The following is a 16,488-nucleotide window of genomic DNA, read 5'->3' on the forward strand; positions in this document are numbered from 1 at the left end:
TAATGGGTGTCCCCATTCCTGGGGGTGTCCCCATCCCCTGGGGGTGCCCCATGTCCCCGGGGAGGGGGGGGGGGGGGGGGGGGGGGGGGGCCCCATCCCTGGGAGTGTCCTATGACCCTGGGGGGGGGTGTCCCCATCCCCTTAGGGTACCCCATGTCCCCAGGGGGGTATCCCTGTCCCTGGGGGGTGTCCCCATCCCTAGGGTATGTCCCATGTCCGCAGGGGGGTGTCCCCATCCCTTGGGGTGCCCCTTCCCTGGGGTATGTCCCATGTCCCCCGGGGGGTGCCCCATGTCCCCAGGGGTTGTCCCATGTCCCCGGGTGGGGGGTGTCCCCATCCCTTGGGGTGCCCCTTCCCTGGGGTATGTCCCCTGGGGGGTGCCCCATGTCCCCAAGGGGGGTGTCCCTATCCCCTTGGGGGGTGCCCCATCCCTGGGGGGGTGTGTCCCCATCCCTTGGGGTGCCCCTTCCCTGGGGTATGTCCCATGTCCCCAGGGGGTGCCCCATCCCTGGGGGGGGGGGGGGTGTGTCCCCATCCCTGGGTGGTTGTGTCCCTATCCCTTGGGGGGTGTCCCCTTCCCTGGGCTATGTCCCATGTCCCCAGGGGTTGTCCCATGTCCCCCAGCGGGGGGTGTATCCCCCTCCCCACTGACCCCCCCCCCCTTTGCCCCCCCCCCCCAATGGCGCAGGTGAAGCTGTCGTGCGGGACGGACACGGCGGTGACGGCCACCACGGAGCCGAGCCGCTGCGAGTACCTGATGGAGCTGGTGGACACCGGCCGCGTGCCGCGCCGCCCCCCCCGCGCACGATGACCACGACGAGCTCTGACCCCGGGTACCCCCAGCACCACCCGGACCCCCCCACCCCAGCACCACTGGACCCCCCCCCAACCTCACATGGGACGCCCCGCTCCAGCCGTGCCTCAGTTTCCCCTATTGGGGGGTCAAACCGTTCGCTCAAGGGGACCATCCCCATTGCTGTTGTCCCCTGGGGGGGGTCCCTCTTTTTGGGGGGGGGGGGGGGGTTGGAACACCAACCCTGCCTCAGTTTCCCTGCTCTGGGACCTCAAGGGACCACAACCAGAGAGCCTGGGGGGGGGGGGTGTTTTTTAGGGGGGACACGTGATGGGATAATGTGACTGAGCCAGGGTGGGGGGGGACATGGGGTGGTGATAACCAGTGTGCCCCCCCCCAATTGGGGTCCCTGTGGGGTGGGGGGGGGGGGGGGGGGCAAGAAATGAACCCCGAGAAATAAAACTGAGACCACCAGAAATGAACCCGAAATGAGCCTGAAATGGACCCGAAATGAACCAAAATGGACCTGAAATGAGCCCAAAACAAACCCAAAATGGACCCAAAATAAACCCAAAATGAGCCTGAAATGAGCCCAAAACGAACCCGAAATGGACCCGAAATGGACCCAAAATGGACTCGAAATGAGCCTGAAATGAGCCCAAAACAAACCCAAAATGAACCCAAATGGACCTGAATGAACCCCCGAAATGAACCAAAAGGAGCCCAAAATGGACCAAAATGAACCTGAAATGGAACCAAAATGGACCCAAAATGAGCCTGAAATGAACCCAAAATGGACCTGAAATGAACCCAGAAATGGACCCGAAATGAACCTGAAATGAACCCCAAGAAATAAACCCAAGAAATGAACCTAAAATGAACCCCAAGAAATCAACCCAAAATAAGACCAAGAAATGAACCCCAGGAAATGAAATGAACCCAAAATACACCCCAAGAAATGAACCTGAAATGAACCCCAATATATAAAATACACCCCAAGAAATGAACCCCAAGACATGAACCCAAATGAACCCCAATATATAAAATACACCCAAGACATGAAACCCAAATGAACCCCAATATATAAAATACACCCCAAGAAATGAACCCCAAGATACGAACCCCAAATTAACCCCAATATATAAAATACACCCCAAGACATGAACCCCAATGAACCCCAATATATAAAATATACCCCAAGAAATGAACCCCAATATATAAAATACACCCCAAGAAATGAACCCCAAGACACGAACCCCAAATGAACCCCAATATATAAAATACACCCCAAGAATCAACCCCAAGACATGAACCCCAAATGAACCCCAATATATAAAATACACCCAAGAAATGAACCCCAAGACATGAACCCCAAATGAAGCCCAATTATATAAAATACACCCCAGGAAATGAACCCCAATATATAAAATACACCCCAAGAAATGAACCCCAAGACACGAACCCCAAATGAACCCCAATATATAAAATATACCCCAAGACATGAACCCCAATATATAAAATACACCCAAGAAATCAACCCAATAAATGAACCTGAAATAAAATAACCCCAGGAATAAACCCCAAAATAACCCCAACAAACCCCCACCCCCCCCCCCCCCCCCCCCCCCCCCCCCCCAAGAAATAAACCTCACGGACCAAAAATAAACGTCGACTTTAAGGATTTGGGGGGGGGGGGGGGGTCAGAGCTATTCCCGCAGCCCCCCCGTGTCCACATCCATATCCCGGAGCCCCCCCGTGTCCATATCCGCGTCCCCCAGCCCCCCCGTGTCCGCGTCCGCGTCCCCCAGCCCCACCGTGTCCGCGTCCGCGTGCGCGTGCGCGTGCGCGTGCCCGTCGCGGCGCGCCCCCCGCGCGCGCGCGCGATCCCAGTCGGTGGGCGTGGCCTCGTCGTCCCACAGCACCGAGGTCTCGGTGTCGCTGACGTACCCGGCGTCCCCCGTGTAGTGCGTGGGGAACACGAGCAGCGGGTCCACGGAGAACGCGGCCAGGTCACGGCGCGGGAACTGCCGCCGGTACTCCGGGCTGAGGGAAATGGGGGGAAATTGGGGTAAAAGTGGTGGAAATGGGGAGAAATGGGGAGAGAATGGGGGGCGGGAACTGCCGCCGGTACTCCGGGCTGAGGGGAAATGAGGAGAAATGGGAGGGAAATGAGGAGAAATGGGGGGAAAATGAGGAGAAATGGGGCTGAAAGTGGGGAAAATGGGGAGAAATGGGGCTAAAAGTGGGGAAATGGGGAGTAATGGGTGTAAAGTGAGGAAAATGGGGAGTAATGGGGGTAAAAGTGGGGAAAATGGGGAGAAATGGGGAGAGAACGGGGGGGGAACTGCCGCCGGTACTCGGGCTGAGTGGAAATGAGGAGAAATGGGGGGGAAAATGGTGAAAATGAGGAGAAATGGGGAGAGAATGGGGGGGGAAGTGCTGCTGGCACTCTGGGCTGAGGGGAAATGGGGGGGAAATGAGGAGAAATGAGAGGAAAATGGTGAAAATGAGGGGAAATGGGGAGAGAATGGGGGGGGAAGTGCCGCCGGTACTCCGGGCTGAGGGGAAATGAGGAGAAATGGGGGGAAATGAGGAGAAATGAGGGGAAAATGGTGAAAATGAGGGGAAATGGGGAGAGAATCGGGGGGGAAGTGCCGCCGGTACTCAGGGCTGAGGGGAAATGAGGAGAAATGGGGGTAAAAGTGGTGAAAATGAGGGGAAATGGGGAGAGAATGGGGGGGGAAAGTGCCGCCGGTACTCTGGGCTGAGGGGAAATGAGGAGAAATGGGGGGGAAATGAGGAGAAATGAGGGGAAAATGAGGGAAAATGAGGAGAAATGAGGGGAAAATGGTGAAAATGAGGGGAAATGGGGAGAGAATGGGGTGGGGGAACTGCTGCCGGTACTCAGGGCTGAGGGGGAAATGAGGAGAAATGGGGCTGAAAGTGGGGGAAATGGGGAGAAATGGTGCTAAAGTGGGGGAAATGGGAGAAATGGGGCTACAAGTGGGGAAAATGGGGAGAAATGGGGCTAAAAGTGGGGAAATGGGGAGAAATGGAGATAGAAATGGGGAGAAATGGGGAGAGAAATGGGGAGAAATGGGGAGAGAAATGGGGGGAAATGGGGAGAGAAATGGGGGGAAATGGGGAGAAATGGGGAGAGAAATGCGGGGAAAATGGGGGGAAAATGGGGAGAAATGGGGAGAGAAATGGGGGGAAAATGGGGAGAAATGGGGGAAAATGGGCAGAGAAATGGGGGGGAAAATGGGCAGAGAAATGGGGGGGAAATGGGCAGAGAAATGGAGATAGAAATGGAGATAGAAATGGGGGGAAAACGGGGGAAATGGGGAGAGAACAGGGCGGGGGAACTGCGCCAGTACTCCGGGCTGAGGGGAAATGAGGGAAATGCAGGGAAATTGGTGAAAATGAGGAGAAATGGGGGTAAAAGTGGTGAAAATGGGGAGAAATGAGGAGAGAACGGGGGGGGGGAACTGCGCCAGTACTCGGGCTGGGAAATGAGGAGAATGGGGGGAAATGAGGAGAAATGGGGGGAAAATGAGGAGAAATGGGGGGAAAATGAGGAGAAATGGGGCTGAAAGTGGGGAAAATGAGGAGAAATGGGGCTAAAAGTGGGGAAAATGGGGAGAAATGGGGAGAGAACGGGGGGTGGAACAGCCGCCGGTACTCGGGGCTGAGGGGAAATGAGGGGAAATTAAGGGAAAATGGTGAAAATGAGGAGAAATGGGGAGAGAACGGGGCAGGGGAACTGCCGCCGGTTCTCAGGGCTGGGGGGAAACGGCTCCAAGAGGATGAGGAAGATGGGACAAGGGGACATGAAATGGGCTGAGAAGGGACACAGAACCAAAGGACACAATCAAACTGTGGAGGGAAACGCAGCCATTGACGCCACCAAACACACCCCCAAAGCGCCACTAAAACACCCCCAAGGGTCCCCCAGACCCCTCCGTGTCCCCCCAAAACTCACATGGGGTGCTTGTCGAACATGACGGGCAGGAACTCGTCGACCGGCAGCATCTTCCCCAGCGGCCGCGCCGCCAGCAGCTTGCGAGCACCGCGCAGCGACAGCGCGTAGCCCAGCGTCCAGTACGAGTAGCCGGCCTCCACCAGGTTCCGCACGCCCGGCACCGGCCCCGCTCGGGCTGCTCCGCCTGCAGCCCGCTTCCTCCCGATGTAGCTGCGGGGGTGTCGTTAGCGCGGGTGAGTTAATGAAGGGGTTCATTAATTGGGATCGGGAAGGGGGGGGTGCTCACATGAGGTCCAGGGCAGCGCGGCCGCCTCCAGGTCGCGCATCAGCGTGGTGAGGCGGCGCTTGAAGAAGATCTCGAAGCGCAGGTCGTCCTCGAACACCAGCGAGCGGGACAGGCCCCGCGCCGCGATCTGCGCCGGGACCAGTTAAGGGGAGTTAATTCGTTAATGGGAAATTGGGGGGTTAATGGAAATGGGGGTTTACGGGGGAAGTTCCCACTCAAACAGGCGGGATTGGGGATGTGTCCTCGTCCTTGTCCCCGTCTTTCCCATTGAGATTAAGGTCTCGTCTCCCTTGCTGACCCCAGGATTAGGGATTTGCCCCCCATAGCCCCAGGATTAGGGGTTTGCCCCCCCCATATGCCCCCAGGATTAGGGATTTGTCCCCCCATATTCTCCTGGATAGGGGTTTGCCCCCCATGTTCTCCTGGATTAGGGATTTGCCCCCCATATTCTCCTGGATTAGGGGTTTGCCCCCCATATACCTCAGGATTAGGGATTTGCCCCCCATATTTGCCTGGACTAGCTACTCACCCCCCATTATCACCAGGATTAGGGACTGGGGTCCTGCCCCCCATCTCTGGGTCCCCCCCCATCATTCCCATGGGGACCAGGTCTTGCCCCACATCTCTAGGTCCCCCCTCATTCCCATAGGGACCGGGGTCCTGCCCCCCATTTCTGGGTCCATCCTCCCCCATTCCCACAGGGACCGGGGTCGTCCCCCCATTCCCTATGGGGACCAGGGTCTGCCCATCATCTCTGGGTCCCCCCCCATCATTCCCATGGGGCCCGGGGGTCCTGCCCCCCAGGTGTGGGTCCCGTCACCTCCTGCCAGACGCGGTGGTGGCTGAGGAAGCAGCCGAGCTCCCCCCGCGTCAGGGGCCGCCCGTGGTAGGGGTCGCGGTACCCGGGCAGCATCCGCACGCCCAGCGCCTCCACCTGGCTGCTGTTCAGCGCCCTGCGACACCGGGAGGGGGTCACACACATGGAACCCCCCCACTGGGACATGGACCCCCCCCCCCAGGACAGGACAGACCCGCCCCCCCCCCACCCTGCCGTCCACGGCCTCCACCAGCTTGGCCGCGATCTCCTGCTCGTGCAGCGTGCGCAGCATCCGCGCCCGGCGGTCGGCGCGGCGGGGCAGGTTGATCAGGAAAACCTGGGGGGGCATTAAAATGGGGGGGTAATGGTGGGAAAATGTGGGGGAAATGGCGGGAAATTGGGGGGAAATGGCGGGAAAATTGGGGGGGAAATGGCGGGAAAATTGGGGGGAAATGGCGGGAAAATTGGGGGGGAAATGGCAGGAAATTGGGGGGGAAGAAACGGCAGGAAATTGGGGGGGGGAAAGGGTAGGAAAATTGGGGGGGAAATGGCAGGAAAATAGGGGAGGAAACAGCAGGAAATTAGGGGGAAATGGCAGGAAAATTATGGGGAAAAAGCAGGAAAATGGGGGGGGAACGGCAGGAAAATTGGGGGGAAATGGCAGGAAAATGGGGGGAAATGGCAGGAAAATTGGGGGGATGGTAGGAAAATCATGGCGGGGGAATGGCAGAAAATGGGGGGAAGGCAGGAAAATTGGGGGAAATGGCAGGAAATTGGGGGAGGGAAATGGCAGGAAAATGGGGGGGAAACGGCAGGAAAATGGGGGGAGAAATGGCAGGAAATTAGGGGGGAAAATGGCAGGAAATTGGGGGGAAATGGCAGGAAAATTGGGGGGGAAATGCATGAAAATCCCCCAATGGGGCTCCACCCACGAGGCCCCGCCCATTTCAGCCCCACCCACTGAGACCCCACCCATTCCACCCCCACCCAGTGAGGCCACGCCCGTTTCAGCCCCACCCACCGAGACCACGCCCGTTTCAGCCCCACCCACGGAGACCACGCCCATTTCGGCCCCACCCACCGAGGCTCCGCCCATTTCAACCCCGCCCACTGAGGCCCCGCCCATTTCAACCCCGCCCACCGAGGCCCCGCGCATTTCAGCCCCGCCCATTCCTCACCTCGTCAAATCCCATCTTGTCGGGGACTTTGGGGGGACCCAGATGTGGGGGGTCGGCTCCGCAGGGGGGTTCTTCACTGCGGGGGGGACACGGCGCCAGGTGGGGACGGGGTGACGGTGACACCGCTGGGTGTGTCCCGCTGGCCCCCCGAGTCCCCATGTCCTCACCCACGGTCTCCAGGGTGACCCCGTGTCCCCATGTCCTCACCCATGATCTCCAGGGTCAAGGGGTGACCCTGGGGGTGTCCCCATGTCCCCCCATGTCCCCTCACCCATGATCTCCAGGGTGACCTGGGGGTGTCCCCATGTCCTCACCCATGATCTCCAGGGCCAGGGGGTGACGTGGGGGTGTCCCCATGTCCCCTCACCCATGATCTCCAGGGTCAGGGGGTGTCCCCATGTCCTCACCCATGATCTCCAGGGTGACCTGAGAATGTCCCCCATGTCCCCCCATGTCCTCACCCATGATCTCCAGGGTCAGGGGGTGACCCTGGGGGTGTCCCCATATCCCCCCATGTCCCCTCACCCATGATCTTCAGGGTGACCTGGGGGTGTCCCCATGTCCCCACCCATGATCTCCAGGGTCAGGGGGTGACCCTGGGGGTGTCCCCATGTCCCTCCATGTCCCCTCACCCATGATCTCCAGGGTGACGTGCAGGAAGCTGTCGGCCTCGTCGCGCAGGGAGCTCTGCGACCGCAGCGGCACCGCAGGAACCCGAACGGCGCCCGTTTGGACACGAACATCTGCACCCCTGAGGAGCGGGACCCGTTAGGCCAGGCTGGAGCCGCAGTTAAGCCGGGCTGGAGTTAAACTGGGCTGGACTTAAGGTTAAGGGAGGCTAAAACAAAGTAAGCAAAGGGAGGGTGAAGTTAAGCTAAGCTAAAGTTAATGCCAGGCTAAAGCTGAAGTTAAGCCAAGCTAAAGCTGAACTTAAGCCAAGCTAAAGTTAAAGACAGCCTAAAGTTGAAGTTAAGCCAGGCTAAAGCTGAAGTTAAGCTGGGCTGGAGTTAAAACCAAGCTGGAGTTGAAGTTAAGCCAGGCTTAAGTTAGCACCAAGATGAAATTATGGTTAAGCTGGGTTGAAATTAACACTGCGATGAAACTGAAGTTAAGCACGGCTAAAACTGAAGTTGAGGCAGAAGTTGAAGTTAAACCAGGCTAAAGTTAATGCCAGGTTGAAGTAAAAGTTAAGCTGCGGTGAACTTAATGCTGAGCTGGAGTTAAAGTGAAGGCCAACCTAAAGCCAAGGTAAAGCCAGCCCAAAGTCACCGCCAGCCCAAAGCCACAGCTCAGGGCAGCCCCAAGCCAAGGATAAGCCCAGCCCAAGGTGAGGCTAAAGCCAAAGTTAAGTCTAGCTCAAGCCAAGGCTAAACCCAGGCCAAGACCAGGCCCAGCCCAGCACAAGCCAAGCCTATGCCCAATCCAAAGCCAATGCCAAGCCAGTCCAAGCCCAGCCCAAGCCACTGCTAGCCTGAGCCAAGTCTAAGCCAGCCCAAGCCAAGTCTAAGCCCAGCCCAAAGCCAAGTCTAAGCCCAGCCCCAAAGCCAAGTCTAAGCCCGACCCAAAGCCAAGTCTAAGCCCAGCCCAAAGCCAAGTCTAAGCCCAGCCCAAAGCCAAGTCTAAACCCAGCCCAAAACCAAGTCTAAGCCTGAACCAAAGCCAAGTCTAAGCCCGACCCAAAGCCAACCTAAGCCCGACCCAAAGCTAAGTCTAAGCCCAGCCCAAGCCAAGTCTAAGCCGGACCCAAAGCCAAGTCTAAGCCCAGCCCAAGCCAAGTCTAAACCGACCCAAAGCTAAGCCTAAGCCCAGCCCAAAGCCAAGGCCAAGCGGCCCCTCACCAGCCTGGCGGCAGGAGAAGGCGAAGACGATGATGTCATCGAAGGCGCCGGTGTAGTGGGGGTGGGGCGGGTAGAAGGCCAGCGCCCGCGTGGCCTCGCGCCGCAGGTCCAGCAGGAAGGTGAGTGCACCATGGGCACCGCGAAGCAGCCGCGCCGCTCGCGCCGCCGCAGCGGCAGGTACGCCGGGGTGCGCCGGTAATAGCCCTGGGATACAGGACCACACGCGGGGACGTGGAGAACGTGGCACCCAAGGGACACAGCACCCAGGGGACCCGGCACCCAAGGGACATGGACCCAGCACCCAAGGGACCCGGCACCCAAGGGATATGGACCCAGCACCCAGGGGACCCAGTACCCAAGGGCCCGGCACCCAAGGGACTCAGCACCAAAGGGACTCAAGTGCCCAGGGGACATGGAAACTGCACCCAAGGGACCCAGCACCCAGGGGACCCAGCACCCAGGGGACCCAGCACCCAGGGCGCCGCGGCTGCGTCCCCACCTGCGCCGTCATCCCGCACCAGAAGTTGGAGTAGGCGGCGCGCGAGTCCAGCATGGGCGCCACCACCGTCCTGTTCTCGGCCATCAGCAGCGCCAGCGTGGCGGGGTTGGTCAGCACGTTGTCGGCGTCCAGGAACTGCCCCGCGTCACCGTCACTGTCACCGTCACCGTGGGGCCGCGTGTCCCTCCCCCCGCCCCCCGACGCCCCCCTCACCAGCAGGTAATCGGCCCAGATGGCGCGGGCCGAGTCCAGCGCCGCCTGACGCAGCTTCATCACGTGCTCGTAGCGCGACGGGGACCAGTGCTTGGGACCCTCCTCATCGGGGTACGACCTGGGGGGCACGGCACCCAGGACCCTCAGCTGCACCCTCAACCTTCCCAAACCCCCCTATGCCCTCCTGACCCCCCCAAAGCCCTCAGGACCCTGAGCTGCATCCCAAACCTTCCAAGCCCCCCAATGCCCTCCTGTCCCCCAAAGCCCTCAGGACCCTCAGCTGTACCCCCAACCTGCCCAAACCCACCAATGCACTCCTGTCCCCCTAAAGCCCTCGGGACCTTGAGCTGCACCCCCAAACATCCCCAAACCCCCCTATGCCCTCTTGACCCCCAAGGCCCTCAGGACTCTGAGCTGCACCCCCAAATCCCTCAGCTGCTCCCCCAAAACCACCCACAGTCCTCAGGACCCTGAGCTGCCCCCTACTGCTGTCCTGACCCCCACATTGTCCCCTCTCCTGGTGTCCGTCCCCCCCCCCCCCCCCCCCAACTCTGGTACCAATCCCATTGTCCCCTCTCCAGGTCCCTCCCCAACTCTAGTGCCAACCCCATTGTCCCTCTCATGGTGTCCCCCCCCAGCTCTGGTGCCAACTCCATTGTCCCCTCTCGTGTCTCCCTTGTCCCCTCATGTCCCCCCCCCAACTCTGGTGCCAACCCTGTTGTCCCCTCTCATGGTGTCCGCCCGCTCTGATGCCAACCCCATTGTCCCCTCTTATGGTGTCTCCCCCCACATTGTCCCCTCTCCAGGTCCCCCCCCAACTCTGGTGCCAACCCCATTGTCCCCTCTCCCATTCCCCCCCCAGCTCTGATGCCAACCCCATTGTCCTCTCTCATGGTGTCTCCCCCCATATTGTCCCCTCTCCTGGTCCCCCCCCCTCCCCAACTCTGGTGCCAATCGCATTGTCCCCTCTCATGGTGTCTCCCCCACGTTGTCACCTCTCCCAGTTCCCCCCCCATCTCTGGTGCCAACCCCATTGTCCCCTCTCCCATTGTCCCCTCTCATGGTGTCTCCCTTGTCCCCTCGTGTCCCCCCCTGGCTCTGATGCCAACCCACTGTCCCCTCTCCCATTGTCCCCCACCCTCATGCCAACCCCACTGTCCCCTCCCATGGTGTCTCCCCCTGTTGTCCCCTCTCCCGTGCCACCCCCGCGTTGTCCCCCCCTCAATGTCCCCCCCGGTGTCCCCGCTCACCGCGGCTCCTCCTGCGGCCGCCACTCCACGCGGTGGTAGAGGCCCCGCACCCGGCCCAGCCACTCGCGCAGCATCGCCGTCGTGTTGTCCACGCTGTGATCCGTGGCCACCCTGCGGGGACACCCCCGTGTCACCCCCTGTCCCCGCGTCACCCCCATGTCACTCCCTGTCCCCGCGTCACCCCCCACGGTGTCCCCATCCCCCCCGCCCAGAGTGCTGGACACTCCTTGGGGTCCCCACGGGAACACTGAACCCGCCAGCCCCGGGTCCCCCCCTCGGTGTCCTCCCTGTTCCCCCAATGTCACTGTCCCCACTGTCCCGGTGTCCCCCCCAAATAAAGCGCCACCCGCTCCTTGGGTGCCCGCGGGACACTGGAGTCCTCAGCGCCGGGTCCCCCCCTTGTTCCGGTGTCCCCTCCTGTCCTAGGGTCCCCCCTTGTCCCTGTGTCTCCCCTGTCCTGGGGTCCCCCCTTGTCCCCATGTCCCCCCCTGTCCCGGTGGTCCCCACCTGTCCCGGTGTCCCGGTGGTCCCCACCTGTCCGGTGTCCCCCTTGTCCCTGTGTCCCCCCCTGTCCTGGAGTCCCCTCTTGTCCCGGTGTCCCCCCCTTGTCCCCGTGTCCCGCCTTGTCCCCCATTTCCCCCCTTGTCCCCGTGTTCCCCCTTGTCCCCGTGTCCCCCCCATCCCATGTCCCCCACCACAGCACTGTCTGCTCCTTCGGGTGCCTGCAGGGACAGCGGACCCCTCAGTGTCCCGGTGTCCCCCCTTACCCCGCGTCCCCCTCCTTGTCCTGGTGTCACCCCCCTTGTCCCATGTCCCCCCCTTGTCCCGGTGTCCCCCTTGTCCCGGTGTCCTCCCCTGTCCTGTCCCCCCCCACCACAGCGCCATCTGCTCCTTCAGGTGCCTGCAGGGACAGCGGGACCCCTCGGTGTCCCGGTGTCCCCCCCCTCGTCCCAGTGTCCCCCCTCCTTGTCCCGGTGTCCCCCTCCTTGTCCGGTGTCCCCCTCCTTGTCCCGGTGCCCCCCCCATCCCGTCCCCCCACCACAGCGCCGCCGTTTCGCTTCCTTCGGGTGCCCGCGGGGACATCGGGCCCGCTCAGCCCGGGCCCTCCCGGTGTCCCCTCCTCCCCCGTCCCGGTGTCCCCCCCCACCGCGGTGTCCCGCCCCCCCCCACCACAGCGCCCGTCCGCTCCTTCGGGTGCCGCAGCCGCTCCAGCGCCCCCAGCGCCACCGGCAGCGCGTGCGCCGCGTTTCCGCGCCAGCAGCGCGATCGCCACCCGCGGCGGCCGCAGCGGCGACTCGGGGTTCCAGCGCTCCTCGGGGAAATACCCGCCGACCGGGCAGCGGCCCCGGGGCTGGAACCGGCCCCCGCCGCCAGCGCCAGCAGGCAGCAGCGGCCACGGCCGCGCCGCCGCCATGCTGCGCCCTGGGACACGCCCCTGGACACGCCCCCAACAGGCCACGCCCCAACGTGATCACGCCCCCGCCCCGGGCAGAGCCCGCTATGGGCAGAACGCGCGCTGGCCACGCCCCTCGCTAGGGGCGGGTAATACGATGGCCACGCCCTCCCCACGCTGTGGGCACGCCCCTTCTCTGCTTCCATCGCCCCGCCCTGTTGCCAAATTTCTTGTCCCCCTGCCCCATCCTGGCTCCTCCATGTCCCCCAGTCTGTGTCCCCAAATCTGTGTCCCCTCCCTGTCCCCAAATCTCTGGCCCCCGCCCCATCCTGGCCCCTCCCTGTCCCCCAATCTGTGTCCCCCAATCTGTGTCCCCAAATCTCTGGCCCCTGCCCCATCTTGGCCTCTCCATGTCTCCAAATATCTGTCCCCAAATCTCTGGCCTCTGCCCCATCCTGGCCCTTCGTGTCCCCCAATCTGTGTCCCCAAATCTCTGGCCCCTCCTTGTCCCAAATCTCTGGCCCCCCGCCCCATCCCCAAATCTTTGTCCCCGAATCTCTGTCCTCTGCCCCATCTTGGCTCCTCCATGTCCCCCAATCTGTGTCCCCAAATCTCTGGCCCCTCCCTGTCCCCAAATCTCTGCCCCGAATCTCTGTCCCCTGCCCCAACCTGGCCCATCTGTTTCCCCCAATCTGTGTCCCCAAATCTGTGTCCTCCCTGTCCCAAATCTCTTGTCCCCCACCCCATCCCCAAATCTCTGTCCCTGAATCTCTGTCCCCTGCCCCATCCTGGCCCCTTTCTGTCCCCAAATCTCTGTCCCCTGCCCCATCCTGGCCCTTCTGTGTCCCCCCAATCTGTGTCCCCAAATCTGTGTCCCCTGCCCCATCTTGGCCTCTCCATGTCTTCAAATCTCTGTCCCCAAATCTCTGTCCCCTGCCCCATCCTGGCCCTTCTGTGCCCCCCAATCTGTGTCCCCAAATCTCTGGCCCCTCTCTGTCCCCAAGTCTCTGTCCCCAAATCTCTGTCCCCTGCCCCATCCTGGCCCCTCCCTGTCCCCAAGTCTCTGTCCCCAAATCTCTGTCCCCCTGCCCCATCTCCCTCCCTCATCTCATTCCACATCCAGGACGACAAACAACAACCAAAAAAGCCCCAGAATCCACCCATTACTGTCCCCCCCCCCACTTTAGCATCACAGCAACCGGGACGAACCATTTGTCACCGCGGAACCACCACGCGGGAACTCGCGCGCCGGCGAAGCCTCGTTTGGTCCAGAACCGGTTAAACACCAGCGTTTCAAGCCACGGGGTGAACGGCACCGTCACCATCATCACCGTCACCATCATCACCGTCACCATCGTGTTTTCTCCACCGGCACCGTCAGCGCCGCGGCCGCCGCCGCGTCCAGGAAACCAGCGGAGCTGCCCCGAGCGTGGCCGCACCAGCGCGGCTGGGAGGGGCTCATCCTGCGCCTCCCCCCCCTCCAGAACACGCTGCGGGGAGAGGGGACGGTGACAGGGACCCCCAACCAACACAACACCCGGCGGGGTGTGTTAGAACCAACAGGTTTGGCTACGAACCTTCAGGACGTCGGCTTTGCCCGCCCCCGTGGCCACGAACACCACGGCGCGCGCCGCGTTCAGCACCGGCAGCGTCAGCGTCACCCGCGCCGCCGGCGGCTTCGGCGAGTCGGTGATGGCGGCCACGATTTTCTGCGTCTCCTGGAACAGCGGAAACGCCAAAAAACGGCGTTTGTTAACGCGCGACACACGGAGCAGGTTGGGGGGTCCTTTGGGGGGGGGTCCTTTGGGGGGGTCCTGCTCACCCGCAGGCAGCCGGTGCCCCCGGGAACAGGGAGCCCGTGTGGCCGTCCGGCCCCACGCCCAGCAGCACCAGGTCGAACACCGGCACGGGCTGGCCCGGGAACGCCTGCGGGACAGACGGCAGCGGGACGTGGGATCCAGGGGGGAAATGGGACGTGGAAGCGGGGGAAATGGGACAGGGAAGCGGGGGGAAATGGGACAGGGAAGTGGGGGGAAATGGGACAGGGAACCAGGGAATGGGATGTGGGACTGGGGGGGAAATGGGACACGGAACTGGGGAGAAATGGGACATGGAAGCGGGGGAATGGGACACAGAAGCGGGGAATGGGATGTGGAACTGGGGGGGAAATGGGACACGGAAGTGGGGGAATGGGACACAGAAGCGGGGGAATGGGGACACAGAAGCGGGGGAAATGGGACACAGAAGCGGGGGGAATGGGATGTGAACTGGGGGGGGAAATGGGACACGGAAGCGGGGGAATGGGACACAGAACCCAGGGGAAATGGGACACAGAGCGGGGGGGAAATGGGGACATGGAAGCCGGGGAGAAATGGGACACGAAACCCAGAGAAGAAATGGGACACGGAACTGGGGAAATGGGACACGGAAGCGGGGGAATGGGATGTGGAACTGGGGGGGAAATGGGACACGGAAGCGGGGAAATGGACACGGAAACTGGGGGGGAAATGGGACACGGAACCAGGGAACGGGACATGGAACTGGGGGGGTAATAGGACATGGAACCAGGGAAATGGGACACGGAACCGGGGGGGGAAACAGGACACGGAACTGGGGGGAAATGGGACATGGAACCGGGGGGGTGAGTAATAGGACACAGAAGCGGGGACCGGGACACGGCACCGGGGGAACGGGACATAGAACCAGGACATGGCACCGGGGGCAGGGGACACGGCACCAGGACACGGCACCGGAGGAAGGGGGACACGGCACCGGGACACGGCACCGGGGACCGGGCCACGGCAACCGGGGGCAGGGGACACGGCACCGGGGGCAGGGGACACGGCACCGGGGGCAGGGGCGCTGGCCGTACCTGCCGCAGCTGCTCCGCGTAGTCATCGGCGGCGGCGTCGGGGCCCAGCGCGGGGGCGACGCTCAGCACGCGCGGGGCCGGGCCCCGGCAGCTGCGGCAGCAGCTGCGCCTGCGGGAGCAGCCGGTGAGCGGGACGGTGAGGGGGGCCGGTGAGCGGGGGCCGGGGCGGCGGGACCGGGCGGGGGGGGCCCGGAGGGGCGGGGTCCCGGGGGGGGGACCCCGTTGCGGGGGGACGACCCGGGTCGGGGGGACAGACCCGGTTTGGGAGGGAGATCCGGGTTGCGGGGGGGACCCGGGTTGAGGAGGGTCCTGGTTGGGGAGGGGGGACGGACCCGAGTCGGGGGAGGACGGACCCGGTTGGGGGGGACGACACGACCCGGTTGGAGGGGGACAGACCCAGTTGGGGGGGGGGACTCGGGAAGGGAGACCCGGTTGGGGGTGGGGGAGACCCGGGTCGGGGGGGGACGGACCCGGTTGTGGGGGGGATCCGGGGAGGGGGGGACCCGGTTGGGGGGAATGACCCCGGTTGTGGGGGGGGGGGGAGGGACGCCCCAGGTCGGCGGGGTACGGACCCGGTTGGGGGGGGGGATCTGGGTTGGGGGTGGGGGGGACCCGGTTCGGGGGGGACGGACCCGGTTGCGGGGGGGGATCCGGGTTGGGGGGGGACCCGGGGAGGGAGAGACCCGGTTGGGGGGGGGGAACCGGGTTGAGGGGGGACCCGGGTCGCGGGGGGACGGACCCGGTTGGGGGACGGACCCGGGGAGGGAGGGACCCGGTTGGGGGGGGTGGGTGACCCGGTTGGGAGGGGGGACACACCCGGGTCGGGGGGGGACGGACCCGGTTTGGGAGGGAGATCCAGGTTGGGGGGGGGGACCCGGGGGGGGAAATCCGGGTTGGGGGGGGGTGGGGGGAGACCCCGCTCACCTGATAGGCCCCGCACGTGCTCTCGGGGTGCTCGAGCGGCACGAGGCGCTCGTCACAAAACGCCACGAGCCAGCGCGCGGGGGCGGCGGCGGAACCGGCGGCGGCAACAGCGGCGGGAAGATCCCGGGACAACAACCCCACCAGGCTCCCCCCCGACAGCGCCACCGAGAAGCGCCCGCCCGCCGCCTCCGCCGCCTCCGCCGCCCGCTCCGCCACCAGCCGCGCCAGCGCCCGGCCCAGCGCCTGCGGCGACGGGAACACCGAGACGCGCCCCGCCATAGCGCCGGCGCCGCGCCGGAAGCGGCGCTCTAGCCCGCGCCGGAAGTAGCGCCTCTCTCTCCTCCCCCCCACCCACACGCTGTTGCCTAGCAACGCGCGGCCTACTCCTCCCCCTCAATCCCCGGCCTCGCGTAAACCCCCTGGCGGACAAAGAGAGACGGAGG

The 16,488-nt window shown here is 63.1% G+C and overlaps 3 protein-coding genes across 3 annotated transcripts in view; 1 reads left to right on the forward strand and 2 right to left on the reverse strand.

Annotated features, from left to right (window-relative positions):
- PRKCSH (PRKCSH beta subunit of glucosidase II) overlaps nt 1-1,101 on the forward strand; it is a gene marked incomplete at its 5' end in the record, with an annotated part of 2,450 nt that extends 1,349 nt beyond the window's left edge. The window contains 2 exon segments of the mRNA XM_080361314.1: nt 689-769; nt 771-1,101. Coding sequence (XP_080217440.1) covers nt 689-769; nt 771-827 — 138 coding nt within the window. The 3' untranslated portion in view covers nt 828-1,101.
- A 1,398-nt stretch (nt 1,102-2,499) lies between these two features.
- On the reverse strand, nt 2,500-13,973 carry COLGALT1 (collagen beta(1-O)galactosyltransferase 1; the record flags this gene model as incomplete). Its single annotated transcript, XM_080361319.1, is given in 17 exon segments — nt 2,500-2,836; nt 4,776-4,985; nt 5,062-5,068; nt 5,071-5,188; nt 5,882-6,012; nt 6,107-6,215; nt 7,057-7,097; nt 7,100-7,132; nt 7,689-7,763; nt 7,766-7,807; nt 8,895-9,017; nt 9,020-9,098; nt 9,394-9,528; nt 9,607-9,724; nt 10,857-10,967; nt 13,459-13,739; nt 13,827-13,973. Coding segments are annotated over 17 exon segments (2,097 nt in total), but the record flags the coding sequence as incomplete, so codon positions are not given.
- A 94-nt stretch (nt 13,974-14,067) lies between these two features.
- PGLS (6-phosphogluconolactonase) lies at nt 14,068-16,324 on the reverse strand (the record flags this gene model as incomplete). The annotated part of the gene is given in 4 exon segments (XM_080361320.1): nt 14,068-14,175; nt 15,122-15,196; nt 15,198-15,230; nt 16,046-16,324. Coding segments are annotated over 4 exon segments (495 nt in total).
- Nucleotides 16,325-16,488: the final 164 nt, after the last annotated feature.

Source organism: Nesoenas mayeri (genome assembly GCF_963082525.1).
Source record: "Nesoenas mayeri genome assembly, chromosome: 31".
In the NCBI taxonomy this organism is placed as follows: Eukaryota; Metazoa; Chordata; class Aves; order Columbiformes; family Columbidae; genus Nesoenas; species Nesoenas mayeri.